General features: G+C 36.3%; 1 protein-coding gene across 3 annotated transcripts in view; it reads right to left on the bottom strand.

Moving 5' to 3' along the window:
• The window catches only part of NUP107 (nucleoporin 107), a 34,735-nt gene continuing 18,215 nt past the window's right edge, over window positions 1-16,520 (bottom strand). For 2 of the 3 annotated variants that reach the window (XM_074572797.1, XM_074572782.1), the window contains 18 exons: window positions 16,090-16,168; window positions 14,994-15,107; window positions 12,712-12,802; window positions 11,591-11,667; window positions 11,010-11,069; window positions 9,480-9,625; window positions 9,325-9,373; window positions 8,133-8,202; window positions 7,570-7,688; window positions 5,861-5,899; window positions 5,358-5,508; window positions 4,368-4,474; window positions 3,275-3,377; window positions 2,936-3,096; window positions 2,618-2,743; window positions 1,747-1,860; window positions 1,302-1,469; window positions 8-332 (listed from right to left, as the gene is read on the bottom strand). In XM_074572797.1, coding sequence (XP_074428898.1) covers window positions 225-332; window positions 1,302-1,469; window positions 1,747-1,860; window positions 2,618-2,743; window positions 2,936-3,096; window positions 3,275-3,377; window positions 4,368-4,474; window positions 5,358-5,508; window positions 5,861-5,899; window positions 7,570-7,688; window positions 8,133-8,202; window positions 9,325-9,373; window positions 9,480-9,625; window positions 11,010-11,069; window positions 11,591-11,667; window positions 12,712-12,802; window positions 14,994-15,107; window positions 16,090-16,168 — 1,882 coding nt within the window. In that variant the 3' untranslated portion in view covers window positions 8-224. Of the gene's footprint in view, window positions 333-1,301; window positions 1,470-1,746; window positions 1,861-2,617; window positions 2,744-2,935; window positions 3,097-3,274; window positions 3,378-4,367; window positions 4,475-5,357; window positions 5,509-5,860; window positions 5,900-7,569; window positions 7,689-8,132; window positions 8,203-9,324; window positions 9,374-9,479; window positions 9,626-11,009; window positions 11,070-11,590; window positions 11,668-12,711; window positions 12,803-14,993; window positions 15,108-16,089; window positions 16,169-16,520 lie in introns of all 3 variants that reach the window. The other variant, XM_074572790.1, reaches the window with a different exon arrangement.

Genomic DNA, 16,520 nt, shown 5'->3' with positions numbered 1-16,520 from the left:
TCTGTTTGTGAAGCACTTTTATTAGAAAAAAAATATTATGAAAAAGGTTTCATAACAAATATAATCTCTGAAGTTGGTCAGAATTTTTCAAGTTGAAATTGAAATCTGAGGGTTGGATTTTTTCCCCCCAAAGATCGGAACAGCTTATGTGTGTCATGGGTTTGTTCTTTTTCATAACCAGAATGTCCATGTTCAGGAGTTTTTGCAAGTATCTACATGAAATCCTATGACTGAATTTCATATCCCAAAGGATCAAGATCCTGGTCCAGAAGCATCAAAGAGGATTCCCTCAGCTTCTGTAAAAGCTTTCGGAGTTCTTCTTTTGAAAATACCTATGAATAAAAGAGAAAACAAAACCGCAGTGAAGTTCTATTTATTTGCAATGAACAGCACTGATATAGAAGTAAATGGTGGTTAATTATGTTACTAATTACTTTTTTTGTCTTTATATTTAAGACAGTGTGAACATCAGACATTTCAGAATGGTGTTCAGTAAAGGACCGGAAGCTGGTAGCAGAATCCAAAACCTGAAAGTAGCCTCAAGATAGTTCTGTCTCATAACTACCACAGAGATCATTGGTAAACAGCCAAGTTTAATTTTCCTGTTATTGCTGGCAGAGATCTTAAGCCAATCCAGGCGAATGTATCACATTATTTTTCTTAGCCTTGATGTTTCTTTTCAGATTTCTAATCTTTTTTTTTTTTTTTTTTGGGGGGGGGGCGGTTATTGTGCTTTAGGGTGTGTTTTTCTTTGGTTGGGTTTGGGTTTTTTTTATGTGATAAAGTTTTTTAGGATTGTTTTTTCAGGCTTTTGGAGGGAAAGCTTAGGTAAACCAAGTGCTCCAAAACAAAACCTGCTTATACAATGTTCTGAAATGTAATGGAAATAATAATAATAAAATCAATTACAATTCACAGTTCAACTTAGAATCATAGAATCATTTAGGTTGGAAAAGACCTTTAAGATCATCGAGTCCAAACGTTGAACTTATTTCAATAGCCCGCATCCAAAAATTAGTAACTGAACTACTCAGAACTGCTTGTCAAAACACTGGCATCATCCTTCAGTGTTTTGACAAGCAGTTCTTAAGCAAGAACTAAACTTAAGCAAAGTTAACTCTCTGATTCCTTAAGTCAGCACACAAGGAAACCCTTTACCACTGCAGTGAATGGGAAGAGATAAAGAAACATGATGTTAAGGAACATATGGCATCTTCCTCTCTATATAGAAGCTTTCTCCACAGTCAACCCACAGAGCTTTCAAATGGAAGTTAGGCTGCCTGCAGCTCTCAATAACTCACCGTATAAAGCTTGTGTCGTTCAGAAGCGACCATGTCAGCCAGTCGCAGGCACTCCTGATACTGTCCAGTACTATGTAACACGGTGTGCAGTAAAAAGCACATCATTGGCAGACACAGCTTTCGCAGTAAAATCATCTGGTGTGTTCGTTCAGGGTCATCCTCAGCATCCTTACCATAGCAAAATAACATATTAGCATTATGAACATTTACCTTGAAAAGACAACTCAGCATAACCACATAATCAGTAGCATCAGAAGCAAAAAACTGGACTAACCAGCCTAGACTGGACTGCCAGATCCCATTTATATGGTAACTGGTCACAGCAAGGCCAGAGGGTGAATTACAACAGAGTAAACAGACACACATCAAACTAAAGGTGACAAAGGTACAACTGGGTACAATTTGTGCTTTGTTGTCTATGCTATGATACAAAAATTCATTTTACCTCTCTAACATCAACCATCCATCCTCCATCAACAAAGAGCAACACGTTGTACATTTTCTCTTTCACATCAGCTGTAAGAGCGTCCAAGAGGCCTTTCCAAATACCATAGTCCATCTGGCAAAGAAACAAAAAATAAACTACTGCAGAACAAGATAATTTCCAAGGCTATTTTAACACACACTCTTCACCTAGCATGCAACAGCCAGTGCAGCTCCAATTCAGATTAGAATCTTCAGCCAATTGCCAAAACCTAAAAGGCTGCTGCTAATAGCTGTTTCCATCCTTGCTTAATTCCCTGTCAAGAGAGGCAGACAGGTTGTTCAGAAGCAGTTGAAGCCACTAGAGGAAGATGATTTTAAAGAACTTATTCTGCCATACTTATATAACAAATACTTGTATAAACTGAATAGAGCGTATTCATTCTGGCCAGACATGCAAAAAGAACTTCCGGCAAAACAGACAGAACTGCAGCATCTTTTAGAGAAGAGAATGTGACAAATGCAAGAACACAAGGCAGCCTTCATCCTCCCTTTCCAGGGAAGAGTTAATAGCAACACCAAGCAGTCAGATTTACTAACAACACTGACATTATATGTACCTATAATCAAAACATTATAACGAATATTTAGTATTACATTATGCAATACTGCATGTAAAGCTGAGTCATATAAGAAAAAAGCAAGAGAATTTATTGTCCAGTGGCATTACTATTCTATCTACTCCCTCTTTTCAACATAAACCCAGAGTAATTTATAAGAGTTCTCAAGCAATATGAATTAGCAGTCTTCTACCCCACTTCATTAAACTAAGACCGCCTCCTAAGCAAGAATGTAAATGTTTATAGTAAATAACAACTTGAACTTTTACCTACCTCGTACTTCTTTTGTTTGTGTTCATGGGCCACTTTTTCAGTGAAACTTGCTTGTGGTAACAAAGAAGGCTTCTGTGGAGCTGAGTTCATGTGTTTAAACCATTCGTTAAAGGTTTCGTGGGCTTCCTGGATTGCAATGGAAACAGTGTTGGGACATTTTTGACTCTTGTATTACAAGAATGTCATTAAATGCACAGCTATAGTGCATCCAGGAATCAGAAGTTAAATCAAATGGACAAAGCTTAACGTTTCACCACCAAGGCAAAGACACCATTATTTCTAAGTAGTAACTTGGAATACAGCATAGCTGAAACTCACCAAATATGCCCGAATACATAAATGTTCCCGTATAGCATTGTCATCTTCAGCTGGAAGTGGAGTATCCATTCCCTGTTCTTCCCATTGGTTATATATTTCTGCTATAGAGTCTTGGGGAATCTTCACAAACACATCTTTTGCAGCTTCGTGTTTCTTGGATGCTATGAGAATGTGAACCGAGTATCAACGGCTTTGCAATTTCCATACTTTACTTTCATAACCTGACAAACCCATGCTTTTTAATAGACTAGACTCAAAGTTAAATCAAATGTAGTGCCAAGAGCCAATAAGGACAAAACCAACATTTAAAAAGTCTACAGTATTTGTGAAGTTTAGTACCCAAGAACTTCCTCATGATTGCATTGCTTTGCTTAAGTGCTTCTGCCCTCTGTGCAGGATCAAATACGAGCCAGTCAATTACATCTATTTTCAGCCGGTCCGCCTGTAAAAACCAACACATAGATTCACTAACATTTCAAGCATACAGCTGGTGTTAGACACATCAAATCTGGTCAATGAAATACACAAGTTTCTAGAGATCTTTGGATAGCATTATGACATACTAACAAGGATCACTTTATTGACAACTTTAGTATCAAAAGCTTAGAAAACAAGCTCTGCAATCTAGAATCACTGAAAAATCCATTTCGAGGTATTCCCAAGATATTCAGACCAATGAAAGCGCATCAGCTCTCACAAATTTTTATGGATTACCATGCATCTTCCTCGAACTTTAGTATGATTCACTGTACAAAAATGGTTTATGGAGCCCTCACTATAACCTTCAGGGATGCCATCAGCCTGCAATCACAGTTTTCCAACTCTTGAGTTAGATAAACTACCTATTTAGCTTAGAGAGTTTAAACTTCATACGTAATAGCAAAAAATTGCCACAAGTTTGCAAACTATCAGTTGCTTTCTCAACAATACTTTGAATGCAAGCTATTAACAGTACCCCACACTGTCACTGAAGCACTGAGTTGGATCCAACCAACGCTCAACAGTGATGACAAGGAAACTGTCAGTAAAGGCAGCATCTGTCGTAGCTAGAATATGGCACTTAAGCATGTAATAAGGTACCTCTAAGATCCAAAGTATTAATCCTCATAATTCTTAGAAGTTACAACAACATCGTACTCTCATCTAGAACACATATTGTTGTAGTCATTTCATGGGCTTTATCTTCACTTATTGTTTGCAGACAGACATGCTGCTGAGCAGCACGCACCACAGCCCAGAAGATCAAGGAGCTATAGAAACAGAAGTTACGCATTTGTGCAATTCAACTCCTTATGAGGTCACATGGAAGGTGCATTTCCCTCACAGGCTTTCTCAAGGCAATTTCCACCATTGTTGAAAGAGAAATCTGGATAATACATGGTAAAATAGTTGTCTGTAAACTGGAATATCTGGCCTACAAAAGTATACTCACTTCCGTTGTGCCTGTGTCTAACATATGGTCATGGTGACTGAATTCACCAGCATCCTTCTTGCGGATGTTTTCAACAACAGTTTTTGTTATGGTTGCAACGTCCAGACCTAGATTAAGAAAGAAATATGTAACAGCCATCATGAATTCAAACTTGCCACAAAATGAATTTCATACTCCAGTAGTTGACCCTTACTACTAGTAATTCTTATCAGTCTGTTCACACTCACATTGTCAGACTAAATTATAAGCTTTTGAGATATTCTGATGGCAAGACTAGGATTTGACAGGAAATGTACCAGGAGAAGCTCAGAATAGATCTTTTACAGAAGCTGAAGCAGGACATTTTATTTTTGAAACCTTAGCCAGGTTTTTAAAACGGAATGACTAAAAAATGATTGAAGAAAAATTAGACACAGAATTCTGCAGTAAATCTATTTCTTTGTGAATTTTGAGTGGCACAGAGGCATTGTCAAACAATGGACAGTGTGCCGCTGCACTGTAGTCCCTTTTAGTTTGATGTATAGGCCTGGAAGGAAGCTTACAATTAATGCAAGCAACTCACCATGGCTAAGAAAGGGCACTATATATAGGACAAAAAAAAAAAATTAAGATACTCATAACCTTCCTAAATCCACAAACAGGTATGTATTTTTATAATTAGTTTTCTGAAATAATACAATCATGTCAAGCTTCAGAGCATATATTTGAGACAGACAGCTGGCATTTAATTCCTGCTGTGTTTGGACATAATCCAGAAGCAAAAGTGATATTTATTTAATTCAGAAAAAGAATTGCAATTCCAGGTTAGTTAAAAACCACAATATACCTACTTGAAGAAGCGATCAGCAAATTAGTTTTATTTAATTGAAAAATGAAGAGGCACAGGAAGGAAACAGTATCATCTTCATAGCTATGTCTTGAATTAAAAACTAATGAAAGACAAAATAACCTAGGATATAAAATGATAATTCAAAAATCAGCATATCTCACCTGCATCTTTTGCTAATTCAAGGCAGTGGTGGCGTTGATCACTTTCAGTAACATCTTCAAGAAATAAAGCATACTGAGCTACAGCTAGCTCTGGGGGCAAGTGGCTAACATAAAATGCTATTAAATCTGCGTGCTTCTCAGATACCATCCGCTGCAGAATAAGAACCAAATATTTAGAAAGACATAGTACATTCCACTGTGCAAACACAGAAGTGTGTTTACACTTATGTAAAAACATAAATGTGTAACAAATTTCTGATTGTTTTGTTCTGATATAGTAAGATTCCACTTCTCAGCTTCTAAATAAGGATCAATAAAACCGTCTCTTATTTAAGCACTGCTGACAGAAACTGTGCATATTAGGCAAGCTTCCACATATCTCTTGAGAAGAGAACATTAACTGCGTCATAGCTTTTTCCATCCTGTAACCTTAAGTCTCCTTTTCTTCCTCCTTTATGTCTAAATTACATCAGAGAAAGCAAACTATATTTTTGAAAGCTTACCTGAATGTAGGTCTTTAGGACTTCAACGGAAACTTCCTCCTTATTGCAAATAAATATAAATTCAATTTTAAATCAGATAATGTGGCAAAAAAAACCAAACACAAAAAACCCAAACAAAAAACCCCAAACCACTTCACAGGCTACCACTATTACACAGACACAAGATTATTTGCTTATCCCTGCTTCAGTAATCTACACATTCAAACAGGATCAGCTGGAAGAACTGTTTCTTTCTGAGAGTGATTAAAAAAATTAACGTTTTCTGATTCAAAGATTTAGCGTTGCAAGGACTTTCTTTTCCAGCAACTGCATAATAATAGTTTTTGGTCTAATTGGAAAGTTACTTGTTAAATTGTTTTTCAAATCTTTCAATTTTACCGTATTTTTTAATTAATAAATAAAATGTCAGGTGAATAGATGACTATTGCAGTGTGCTACATGCACTGTTGTATTATAGAAAATTCTGATGTTCCTCTGTATAGAGTATAAATATCACCTGGCTCATCTGCAATAGCCTATACTAAACAACCAAAGTACAGTCTGAACACCTGAGACCACTTCAGCTAAGACTCAAGTGTTTGTTAATGTGAAGAATTGTCACTTTAGCTTGTTATGTGTAAATGAAATTACAGATTTTCATCTAAGCATATACCTATGTGAATTGTACTCAGACATCAAGGAACATCATAAAAGCTTGCACAACTGCCTCTTCCCTCTGAGGTCTGCTGAGGGTTGATGAAGTAATCTTCCAGTAAATTTACCTACTCCAAAATTGTAGAGGCAACAACCAACAGTTACTCACAATCCCACAATGGAATTTATGTAGGAAATTGCACCTTTTTTGTCCCCTCTGTTAAACATATGCTAATGACTAGTTCTACCATACTTCAGCTTAAAGACCTACTCTATCAAATTTTGAGTCTGGATAAAATATGTATGTGTATAAACACACACAGGCACGTTCCCCTTAATTAGCTAAATGTTAACTGGCTTCAACATAAATTTCAACAAGGGAATGAAGCAATGATTAGAGGCATGAAAAAACATAATAACTCAGAGCTGTATTTAAATCATCTAATGAAAACACACATTTGTTTTTTGCCAAAAGAGGTTACATTAAGCAACTTGATACATAAGTGCTTTTAATTTTTAAAACAGTAGAAAAGGAGAGCTTCTAATTACTTGTGATTGCCTCAGAAAAGAGTAATTGCAGCCTACGTGACCCATCTGCGTATTTAGCATAAACAGGCTAGGTAGCCAGCAGGCTATACTTAGTATATATTTGGGGAAAATATGAAAGTTTAGCTAGTACAAATTACCTCAAGCAAATACATTTATGAGTTTACAGCAATAGGTACAATTCCAACGACTGCGTATAAGGTCAGGTTATATTCAAAGCATCTTGGCTGCTATGAATAATCCTAACATTGAAGTTTGAGTCAGGTCCTTCTCAATAAAGGGCTTATGAGTAGAATCCATCATCCTCAAAAAATAATTTTAAAGCTGAACTGGAGGGGAGAAGGATGATCTTTTCTAATTTTGACTGTTGCATTTAGGCTCCAAGATCAACAAATACACTATTTAAACATGCAGCCCCTCATCAGCCTGTTAGTAATTCACCATCATTGTATGTAGCTTATATATTTACACACAATCATTTCTACTTCAAAAACTACCTATTGCTATGACAACAAAGCAAATAAACTTACCTTAGTCTGCAGACCTAAAGTGCGGAAAAACAGAATAAGGTGCGTCATGAAACGAAGGAGGTGTCCTGGCAGCACACTTCTGTCTTTGGAAAGCCATCTGCTGAATTCTTCCATCAAACCTATAGCCACCAAGGAAATGTCGATATTAGCCGTATCATGGGGAAAAAACACTTAAGAAATATTTAAAAATTGCGCATTTATTCAACAAATGTAATTTAGCATCAAAAGCCCAACAAAACAAAACAGCAACAGTTTTGGAAAGTTTTAGCCTGTTTGGCTTAAATATCTGCTGTATGTATGTTGTAATTTCTCAGAAAAAGTTACAGCAATAGTCTCACATATATTCTGACACATTTACATGACTTCATGACTTCTTTGAAAACTACCTTGTATGTCAAACTGCAGAGAGTCCCTACGGTTCTTGATTAAAGAAGCAACTTAACTTTTAGGTGGAGTTTTCCTACTGTGTGCTTCTAAAATCCATTCACATAAAAGTTTCTGGAAAGGTCACTAGAAATAATGTAGTCAATTGACATTTAAAAATCACTTAGAGAAAAGCTCACCATCCACATCTCCCAGTATAATGAATTTCTGAATCACATGATAGTGTTCTTGATTCTCCTCTATAACCCTCTGGGGAGGGAAAAAGAAAGTTCAAACTTTGAATAAAATCTTATAGCATAATGTATAAAGAAAGCAAACTTATAAATAAAGTAAAGGTTCCTTAGGGAAAAAAGCTATCCTATTTCAAAGGGTATTCTGCATAAAGAGCAGGAGAAAAGGCACTTGCTACCTCAATGTCAAATTGCAAGAATATTGACAAACTGAAAGGAAGAACCAGAATATAGATCTGTAGAGTTAATACTTTCATGGAAGATATCCAAGACTAAGGGCTTTTTGCATTGAAGAGGAGAATAAATAAGGACGTGACAGAGAATAGATTCTACAAAGTCACAGAAGAAGCAACAATGTGTATAAATCCTGAAAGAAAAGGCCTGTGAAACTTACTTGATGACAAGAGATTTTTTTTGATTTCCCAGTAGAGGAATTATATGCATGAAATACAATTCAAATGCACCTGTAAAGTTGCTACATGGTGAAAATTGCACTAGAAAGGCAAAGGCAGCTGGGTGTATCTGTGGCAGACCACATCAGTCTGTAAGATGTCTTTCAACGTGTCTTTGTCTTAGCAATATGGTACATGCTATGTGTCTATTCCATCAAATAAGTGTAATTTCAATTTCATTGTTACAAAATTAACATATAAGTTATATATTCCATCTTAAATGAAGTAAGTAACCTGGGTGTTAAAAGTAACAAAGAAACACAGTCTGTTAAAGCAAACATGCTTTTAGATTTTTAAAGGCCTGTTTTGAAACGTGCACACAAACCTCCTATAGAGAAAACAGCATGTAATCAATCTTTGCACATTTTATCGAAGTGTTAAATAGTTGATTTACTCTATCTGCCTTGTATGTCTGACAACACCTGACAGTCAGCCATTTCTTTAGCACGCCCAGCTAGTTTGGCAGATATGGGGCAAGACAAAACCTGTATCTTTTTCATCATTAAAGGTGGCAGCATAAAGGAAAATCTATTTGAATTGAGAAATTACACATTACAGAGGTGGAAAACCTGCAATAAATCAGTCACTGTGCATATCTGAGCATTTCGTTAAATAGCGTAGTAGAAGTACAACTTAGTGAATAGTTAAAATAATAAACAGTGAGGAGAAACACTGTAATTAATATGTACCTTTTTGTCTGTTGCCTGAAGTTCTTCAAAAACTTTTTCTGAAGTCCAGCTTCAAAGTAGGAGAGAAAAGGCAAAAAATGTTACCTTGAATATTCTAAACAGATCATACAGGATCCTTTGTTGAGTGTAGAAGCGTAATTTTACTTAAAACTTACTTCGTTTCTAAATAATCTCTAGGGAGCTCTTCTGTCTCCTCTGCCGTTATTACTGAGGTTCGTATTTCTTGCTCAACAAGAGTGTCCACCATGACCCTGAAATATGCCCAAACGGTATCTTCCCAGGTATCACAAACTGGGAGAAGCTACATATAAAAGAAACAGAGGAAAAATTATCAGAGATGGAAAACTATCAGAATCCGAACTCAGCAACTGTGATTTAGGATCAGATTTTCAGGCACCAAAGCAGACAAATAACCATCTTGAACTTTCACCAAAGCAGGATACAAAAAAATCCTTTCCCTGAATAATGCTCTAGTTCCTTGATTATCTTCTATCAAAGGCAGTCAAAAGAAAGCATCCTATCCTCCTTCCAGAAGCAGCACCACCGACACCATTCCCCCTCTTGTGTACCACCACCTCAGAAAAACAATGCAGATGAAGACTATCCACTTTTCTGGCCAATTATTTTTCAGCCGGATCACTTTGCCTTACTGGGTTATGTCATGGTTGCACAAGTCACAGGGCAGCAGTGAGTGGTGAAGGTAGGAAGAAGGGAGTACTGCTGCTTTGGTGAGATATAAAGAACTTTATATCCACTTCTCTGAATCTTGCTAGGCTCTTGGAGCAGTGAAACCCCGGGACAAGTTCCAGAGAAAATGCTGCATTTCGTGAAACACTTCTCTCTTACAGTAATTTTAAAATTATTGAGTTTTACTGAAATTTAATTTCATTAAATGTCTCTCTGCTCTGTCACAAAAAGGTAAATACCTTCTGTTCTATAAGTCTGTATAATTTTACAATGACTTTTTTCCTGTAAAAGACCTAATTTTGAATTTCAATGAATAAAACCAGAAAACATTCTCTATTCCCCCTCTTCTTCTTTTCTGAATTATCTTTACTACATCATACCAAGATGGGTGTGTGGGAGCGGGGAATCAAGCTGCTCAAGTAGGAGCTTACCACTGATTACTATAACAGCAGGGAAGCTTTTATGATAGTCTGCAATGTTCGTCATTGTTCTTAAAAATAATAATAAAAAAGTCACTAGTTAGGCGTGGGAGAGCACAAAAACATCTGGAGGATTAAAACTAATGAGAGAACTACTTAAAGACAAAAGTGAACATTGTACATAGTATAGAACCTATTGATAATGAAATTCGGGTACTGAGTATCTCTGGATATACCAACTCGTCCATAAGAATACTGTGCATGAGCAAGACGGTGACTATATAAGCTCTTAAATAACACTAAATTAGAACAGAACTAAACCAACAACATTAGAACTGTTTGTACTGAAACTTAGCAGGAATAATATTATGAGAAGTCTATCATGTATATTTAGTTAAAGCATGTCAATCCTACAAAGAACATGTCAACTAAAGCAGCAATGTTTGCTATTGTCCTGTTTACTAGATTTTTAAAAGTACAATAACTGGTAATTGCAGTATTTCTGATGATATCACTATCACATAGGAGAAAGAAAATGCACAATTACCAAACACCACTTAAGTAGGAGGCCTGACATACCTGTTTGAGGTTTCCACTCAGTGCTGCATAGATTGCTCTCTCGTATCTATTAAACTGCTCCTAAAACAAACAGTAAAAAATTGTAATTTTTAATTAGAAAACACATATATTTTCTAGTCACTGTACATTTTATTAGAGATTAATCCATTACAAAATGTTCCATCTAACAGTTTCCAAGAAAAGCTGGAAGATCACAGGACATAACAGGAGCCAAAATAAGAACAGCAAGTGACTTCCCCTTCACTTGTAACTTACATGAAAAATTTATATTGACCTGGAAAGAAAGAAAGCAATGTTTTTCCTTTCCCATTCAACTAAGTCAAGATTAAAGTAAAAGTTAGTGTCAGCAGTTTCACTTTCAACCAAATAAAAAAAGCCATACATTTCCTAAGCCTGAAAAATTAGTGCTGTTCATGTAGAGTTCTCACTACAAGACATAAATATGTTGTCTCAGAAGTCCTCTTAGAAACATTAATTGCAAATCCTATAAGCAGCCAACACAGAGGCGGTAGGTTTACTTAAAATCATGTTATAGCATTCAGAAAGTTCAATTAATATCAAGCACATCAGCGTTATCTTACCTCTTCAGCCATACGCCAACAACTAATTTTCCAAATGCACCTGTATGGATTCCCTTGAACAGGCTCCAGCTCTTTTCCTACATGCAAAGGATAATTTAGAAAAAAAAAAAAAGGAAAAAAAGAAGAAAAAGGTGCTATTAGAAAAGGAGAAACCAGTAACAAGGTAAAGCCTATTTGCTGTTATTAACCCAATTCCAATCCCTTTGGAACTCTTCCCAAAGTATTTTAATGCTTTCAACTGGATCGCAACAGGGCTTTTCTGGGAAGTTTGTTAGATGCACAGTATTTTGAAAGCTTAGCTGCTATCTAGCTTTGAAGAAAATAATGGTTTTGACCATAACATATCTACAGTGTTTATATTTGGAAAACACAAAGTTAAGGAGCAATGGAACTTTTATATCTTAAGAAATACAAACTTCTAAAAAATGTCACTGCTTCAGTGCTGCTGTTCTGCATGCATCTGCACGAGCGCACGCACCATGGAATTAAGACTCATGTAACAGCAAGCTAGGTAGGTACACTAAAAACAAGGCAAGGACACTGGTGAAGCACACAGATAAAACTAACAGGCTACCAGGATTTCAAAAGTAGGAAAGCATTATGCCTTCCAGACCTGGCTATGCACAACACTTAGACACATTCTTAAATTCTTTTCTAATAAATCTTACAATGTCCTGAGAACAAAGGGAAAAAAGGCACTGTGTTATAAATAGTACCATGTGCAAGGAACTCCAGAATCAAGGAGAAAGGTAATTTAACAATTTTCATACATTTTAAAAGCACCTCTTTTTCCTGCATTTAAATTTGCTAAACTCTAGTCCTACTATACTTTTCTGAAGCTGGATAAAAAGTCCATCTTTTGTAAACAACTAAACGTTTGCTAGGTGGTACAAGTCAGATGTTGAGAAAATACAGACTGAAATATTGGATTTAGTTGGTTTAGGCGAAAGTGTGAGTTCACTTCAACATTAGTTTTTACACCTTCAACAGACACAGCAAAATACAAAAAAGGCTCTTAAGGGGAAAAGAAAGAGCTATTTCTCTTTGCCATAGACAGATATTAAGACAAAGCGCTCTGCCCTATTTTTACATCAGCCTCAAATGCACTTTGAAGTAGATACCTCCATTTATGTTAGGATCATGATACAATTTCCATCCTTCCAAAGTTGCAGCTCTCCAGGCCTGACCACACCGTTTGCATAAGCGCTGTGCCTGAAAAATAATGGATTTTCTCAGCAACAGACTTCAAGGTAGGAAAACCACACACTTCTCCTTTAAAAATCTGAACATTATCAAAACAGTTAATTTGTGTAGAGATTCTACTATGCAAAAAATAAGCACAAAGAACCTTAAACTCAAACTAACTGAAAGATTTCAAAGTAAATAAAATGTCATCAGTGGGTTTTTTCACTAAACATTTTAGTTTTGCAGTCAGTATTTATAGCAGCGTGAGCAATATGCTACAGACTCTTCTTTGCTAGCTTAAACAGCTGTTATGCGTCCTTCTGATAAGTTTAGTTTAAGGTGTCGTCTTGTTGCTTAGATGCATAATCCATCTCTTCATGCAGACATCTATTTTTCCAGTTGACTTCGCTTTCCAAACCCTTCATGCACTTCTAAGAAGAGCAATCCCACCTTTCCCATAATGATATTCAATAGTCTATGCACTAGCACAAACAGGTTTAATTCAAAGCTATTTTGAATAGTATGGAAAGTAGAGCAGAAACTATACAAAAAAGATTGCCTACAATTCTTCCAATCTACACCCCTGGGGAAAAAAAAAAAAAAGGCTGCTAAAGATTGTCTAATTAGTCTGACTGGTACTGTTCCAGGCCTGACAAAACAGTATGAACAGTGAGAGAAATTGCAATATGCAGTCTCAGTTTGTTTAGCCAAATTCTGTTCTTTTCACTCTGGAAGGCTGCAGACATTCCACCATTTTGGGAATGGTGACAGACAGTAAATTTAAAGAACAGACAAGCAAGTTGTTCCAGCTTACTTGCTGCGTATTACCTGTTGTACGGTAAACAAACAGCAGTTCATTCTTAATTCAGAGTGAACTCTTTAACTTTTACTCTTTTAGTAGCGAATAACCCACTTCATGCTTATCAGACAGTAGGGACATCACAGCAGCGACTGCAGAACAACTAATGCTGCAAATTTATATTCATATTGCCCTGCAGCAATATGCTCATGTGCCCATACTATCAGAAAATGAATAGATGTGCATCACAGCGGAACAGAATACTAGCAAGTACCCATATTCCTAAGTCTAAGGTCTTGGGCACAAGAATCTCAAGTCCCTTTTTCTCCCCCTGTTACTCAAATGTCATTATGTATACACATAGAGCCTAGTATAAGGGAATCCGTTTCCAGCTGAGACCTTTAGACAACATCACAATACAAGTATTTACATGATTAGATCATGAAAGCCACTTCACAACCAGGAATCGTTACTGAGAACAGCTTTAGGACCAAAACTGCCTGAATTTTACTCAGCTAAGGATTAATGCAAAGTATACACATCATATATTCTCTAAGCTGTGGGAATAAGCAGACTTACAGTAAAAGAGTTAACGGAGGATAATAACGTGCTTTCTAGAATACTCAAATAAAGTCTGTCAGAGTTTTCACTGCTGAAGACTCTGCCAAACAATAAAGGTAAGAAAATGTAAGGCAGAAAGCAAGCAAGAAAAGTTACTTTAATAAGAGTAACCGCTGTAAATAACTACGTTTCTTGACGGCAGTACTAGCCTATGGAGCTTGTGCACTGGTTCCCAGTTCTCAGTCCTGGGACACACCTCCAAATGTGCCATTGCAACTGTTTGTACAAAAAGGTGACAAAAATAGGCCTGACTCTCTCCCTCAATTCCACTCAGATCATATACTCAAGGGAATGTTAGAGGAGCACAGCAAGTAAATTTTGCTTAATTTAATGCTATTTCTAAGAAAAGCATACATCAAACCTCTCTCTATTCAAAATTGCAAGCACTTTCCACTCTAATATATCTAGAAGGAAGCCTGTATGATAATCCACTGATTATTAGAGCTGCAGTTAGGAAGTTCTTTGAAACATTCTGTGTGTTTGTCTGGCAGTATTTAGTATCAAGCAACTACAGTAAAAAAAAATATTGTGAAACAACCAAAAAACCACAAGGATACAACGTTTTTTCCACAACATCTATTCTACATCCAAAATTACTTAATTAAATGCAAGATTTTATTAAAATACTAATTTAGCAGTCCATCACTGTCAGTATTGGTAATAAACTGAAAATTAAATCACTACAAGCCAAATTTAAACAGACATTCTAGTACACAGCTTTTCAGTAGCTTTAATAGTAAAATTTAAAATAAGTTAAACCAGTTAACCAAGAAGATACTATAACTTTCTGCAGCTTACCTCATCTGTCATTCCTGCTCTGATGAGAGTGAAGAGATACTTCAATAACCTCGCATCATCTTCTCGGTCCAAATCATCAAGTGGCAGTTTCTGTCTTATAGGAGCATCTGGATCCTGTAAGGAAAAAAGTCACCATCCATCCACACAATGTCTATATGCCTCTTCCGATGATTTTCTGCCCTGTTTTAAAATTTGGAGTCGCTTTTTCACGTTGTCACAACAATCTGTACAACCCATGCAATATCTAGCATGATACTTCCCTGTCTTTCCTCTCTTGTTTCTTTTATTCCTCTTCTGTAACTGTTCCTATCAGAAGGAGCCATTGCAATTTCTTTATTTACTCCACCACCTTGCTTTTTGCCCCAAACTTCTCATCTTCAAACATCCTTTCCCCTTCTGCCTCTCTACTTACCAGACTCTTTCTCCTCCTCCACCTTCTGAGAAGGCTTTTCACAACAGCTGTACTTGCTTCTACTTAATCCAAACAGATTTTCTCAAGCCAATCAATACCTCAGATCACTCCCCAATTCAATTAATCTTCTATGACTGCTTTGCTGTCACTGAGACAGTTCATTACCTCTTTCTACTGTACAGTCCTTTCTTTTCTTAGGACTGCCCTCCTATTAGCTTTTAGTATAGTAGCTCTCAAGAAATCCCATCAGGACTTGGTTTCGTTGTACTAGTTACTGTATAAAGACAGCACGCCCTTACCTGCAAGCGCTTCCAAACAGTTTTATAAGCTTTTCTGGTTAGGAACACAGTTTGTTTCAGATATAAAAAGTACTAATAAAGTCATTTACTTCACCAAATAGAGTACAGGTACTTGTGATGGGGGTGGGGTGGAGGTATGGAAGTGACTGCTGAAAAAAAAACCAAACAGAAGTCCACGTATCCCAAAAGGAACTCCAGAGGTGTACTGTCTCACAATTTCTGTACTCATTTTCATCTTTCCCAACTTAAATGTTTTACAATTTTTAAATAGTACAACTACTTCTGGATAGCACAACTATCTAAAAACTAGTGGAAGGCTGTGAAAATAGCATATATGTTCTCTAACACATTTTGAAACCAAACCTTATTTTTAAATAATACTTACCAACTCTGTTACCAGAGCTCGAGAACTTCCAATGTATGTACTTAACTGTCGCTGCTTCAGGGTATGTAGTGTGTTCTCCCTGAAAGTAGTAAAATGTTTATGAGAAAAATGGTTTTTCTTTAGCAGGCACCTTTTAATAAGACACAAATATTGAAAGATATTTTTCGTTACATGGAATATGATTACAGAAGAGACACACTCGGTTTGGCTGATTTATCAATGGACTGTGTTACTTACTGTTGTGAAAATGCAACATTTCACAAGAAGTACAATATTGGAATAATATTCTTTCAACAAAAAAAAATTTATTGGAATAAATTTCTGTCAAAAGCATCCATTATTTCAATTATTCATGTGTTTAACAATTAATTTATTTCTGTATAAGCGAAATGTCCCATTAGTATTCACTATAAAGTCAGCCTAGAACAGAA

This window comes from Larus michahellis, chromosome 1, assembly GCF_964199755.1.
Source record: "Larus michahellis chromosome 1, bLarMic1.1, whole genome shotgun sequence".
NCBI lineage: Eukaryota > Metazoa > Chordata > Aves > Charadriiformes > Laridae > Larus > Larus michahellis.
This window is presented reverse-complemented; position numbering and strand designations above follow the sequence as displayed.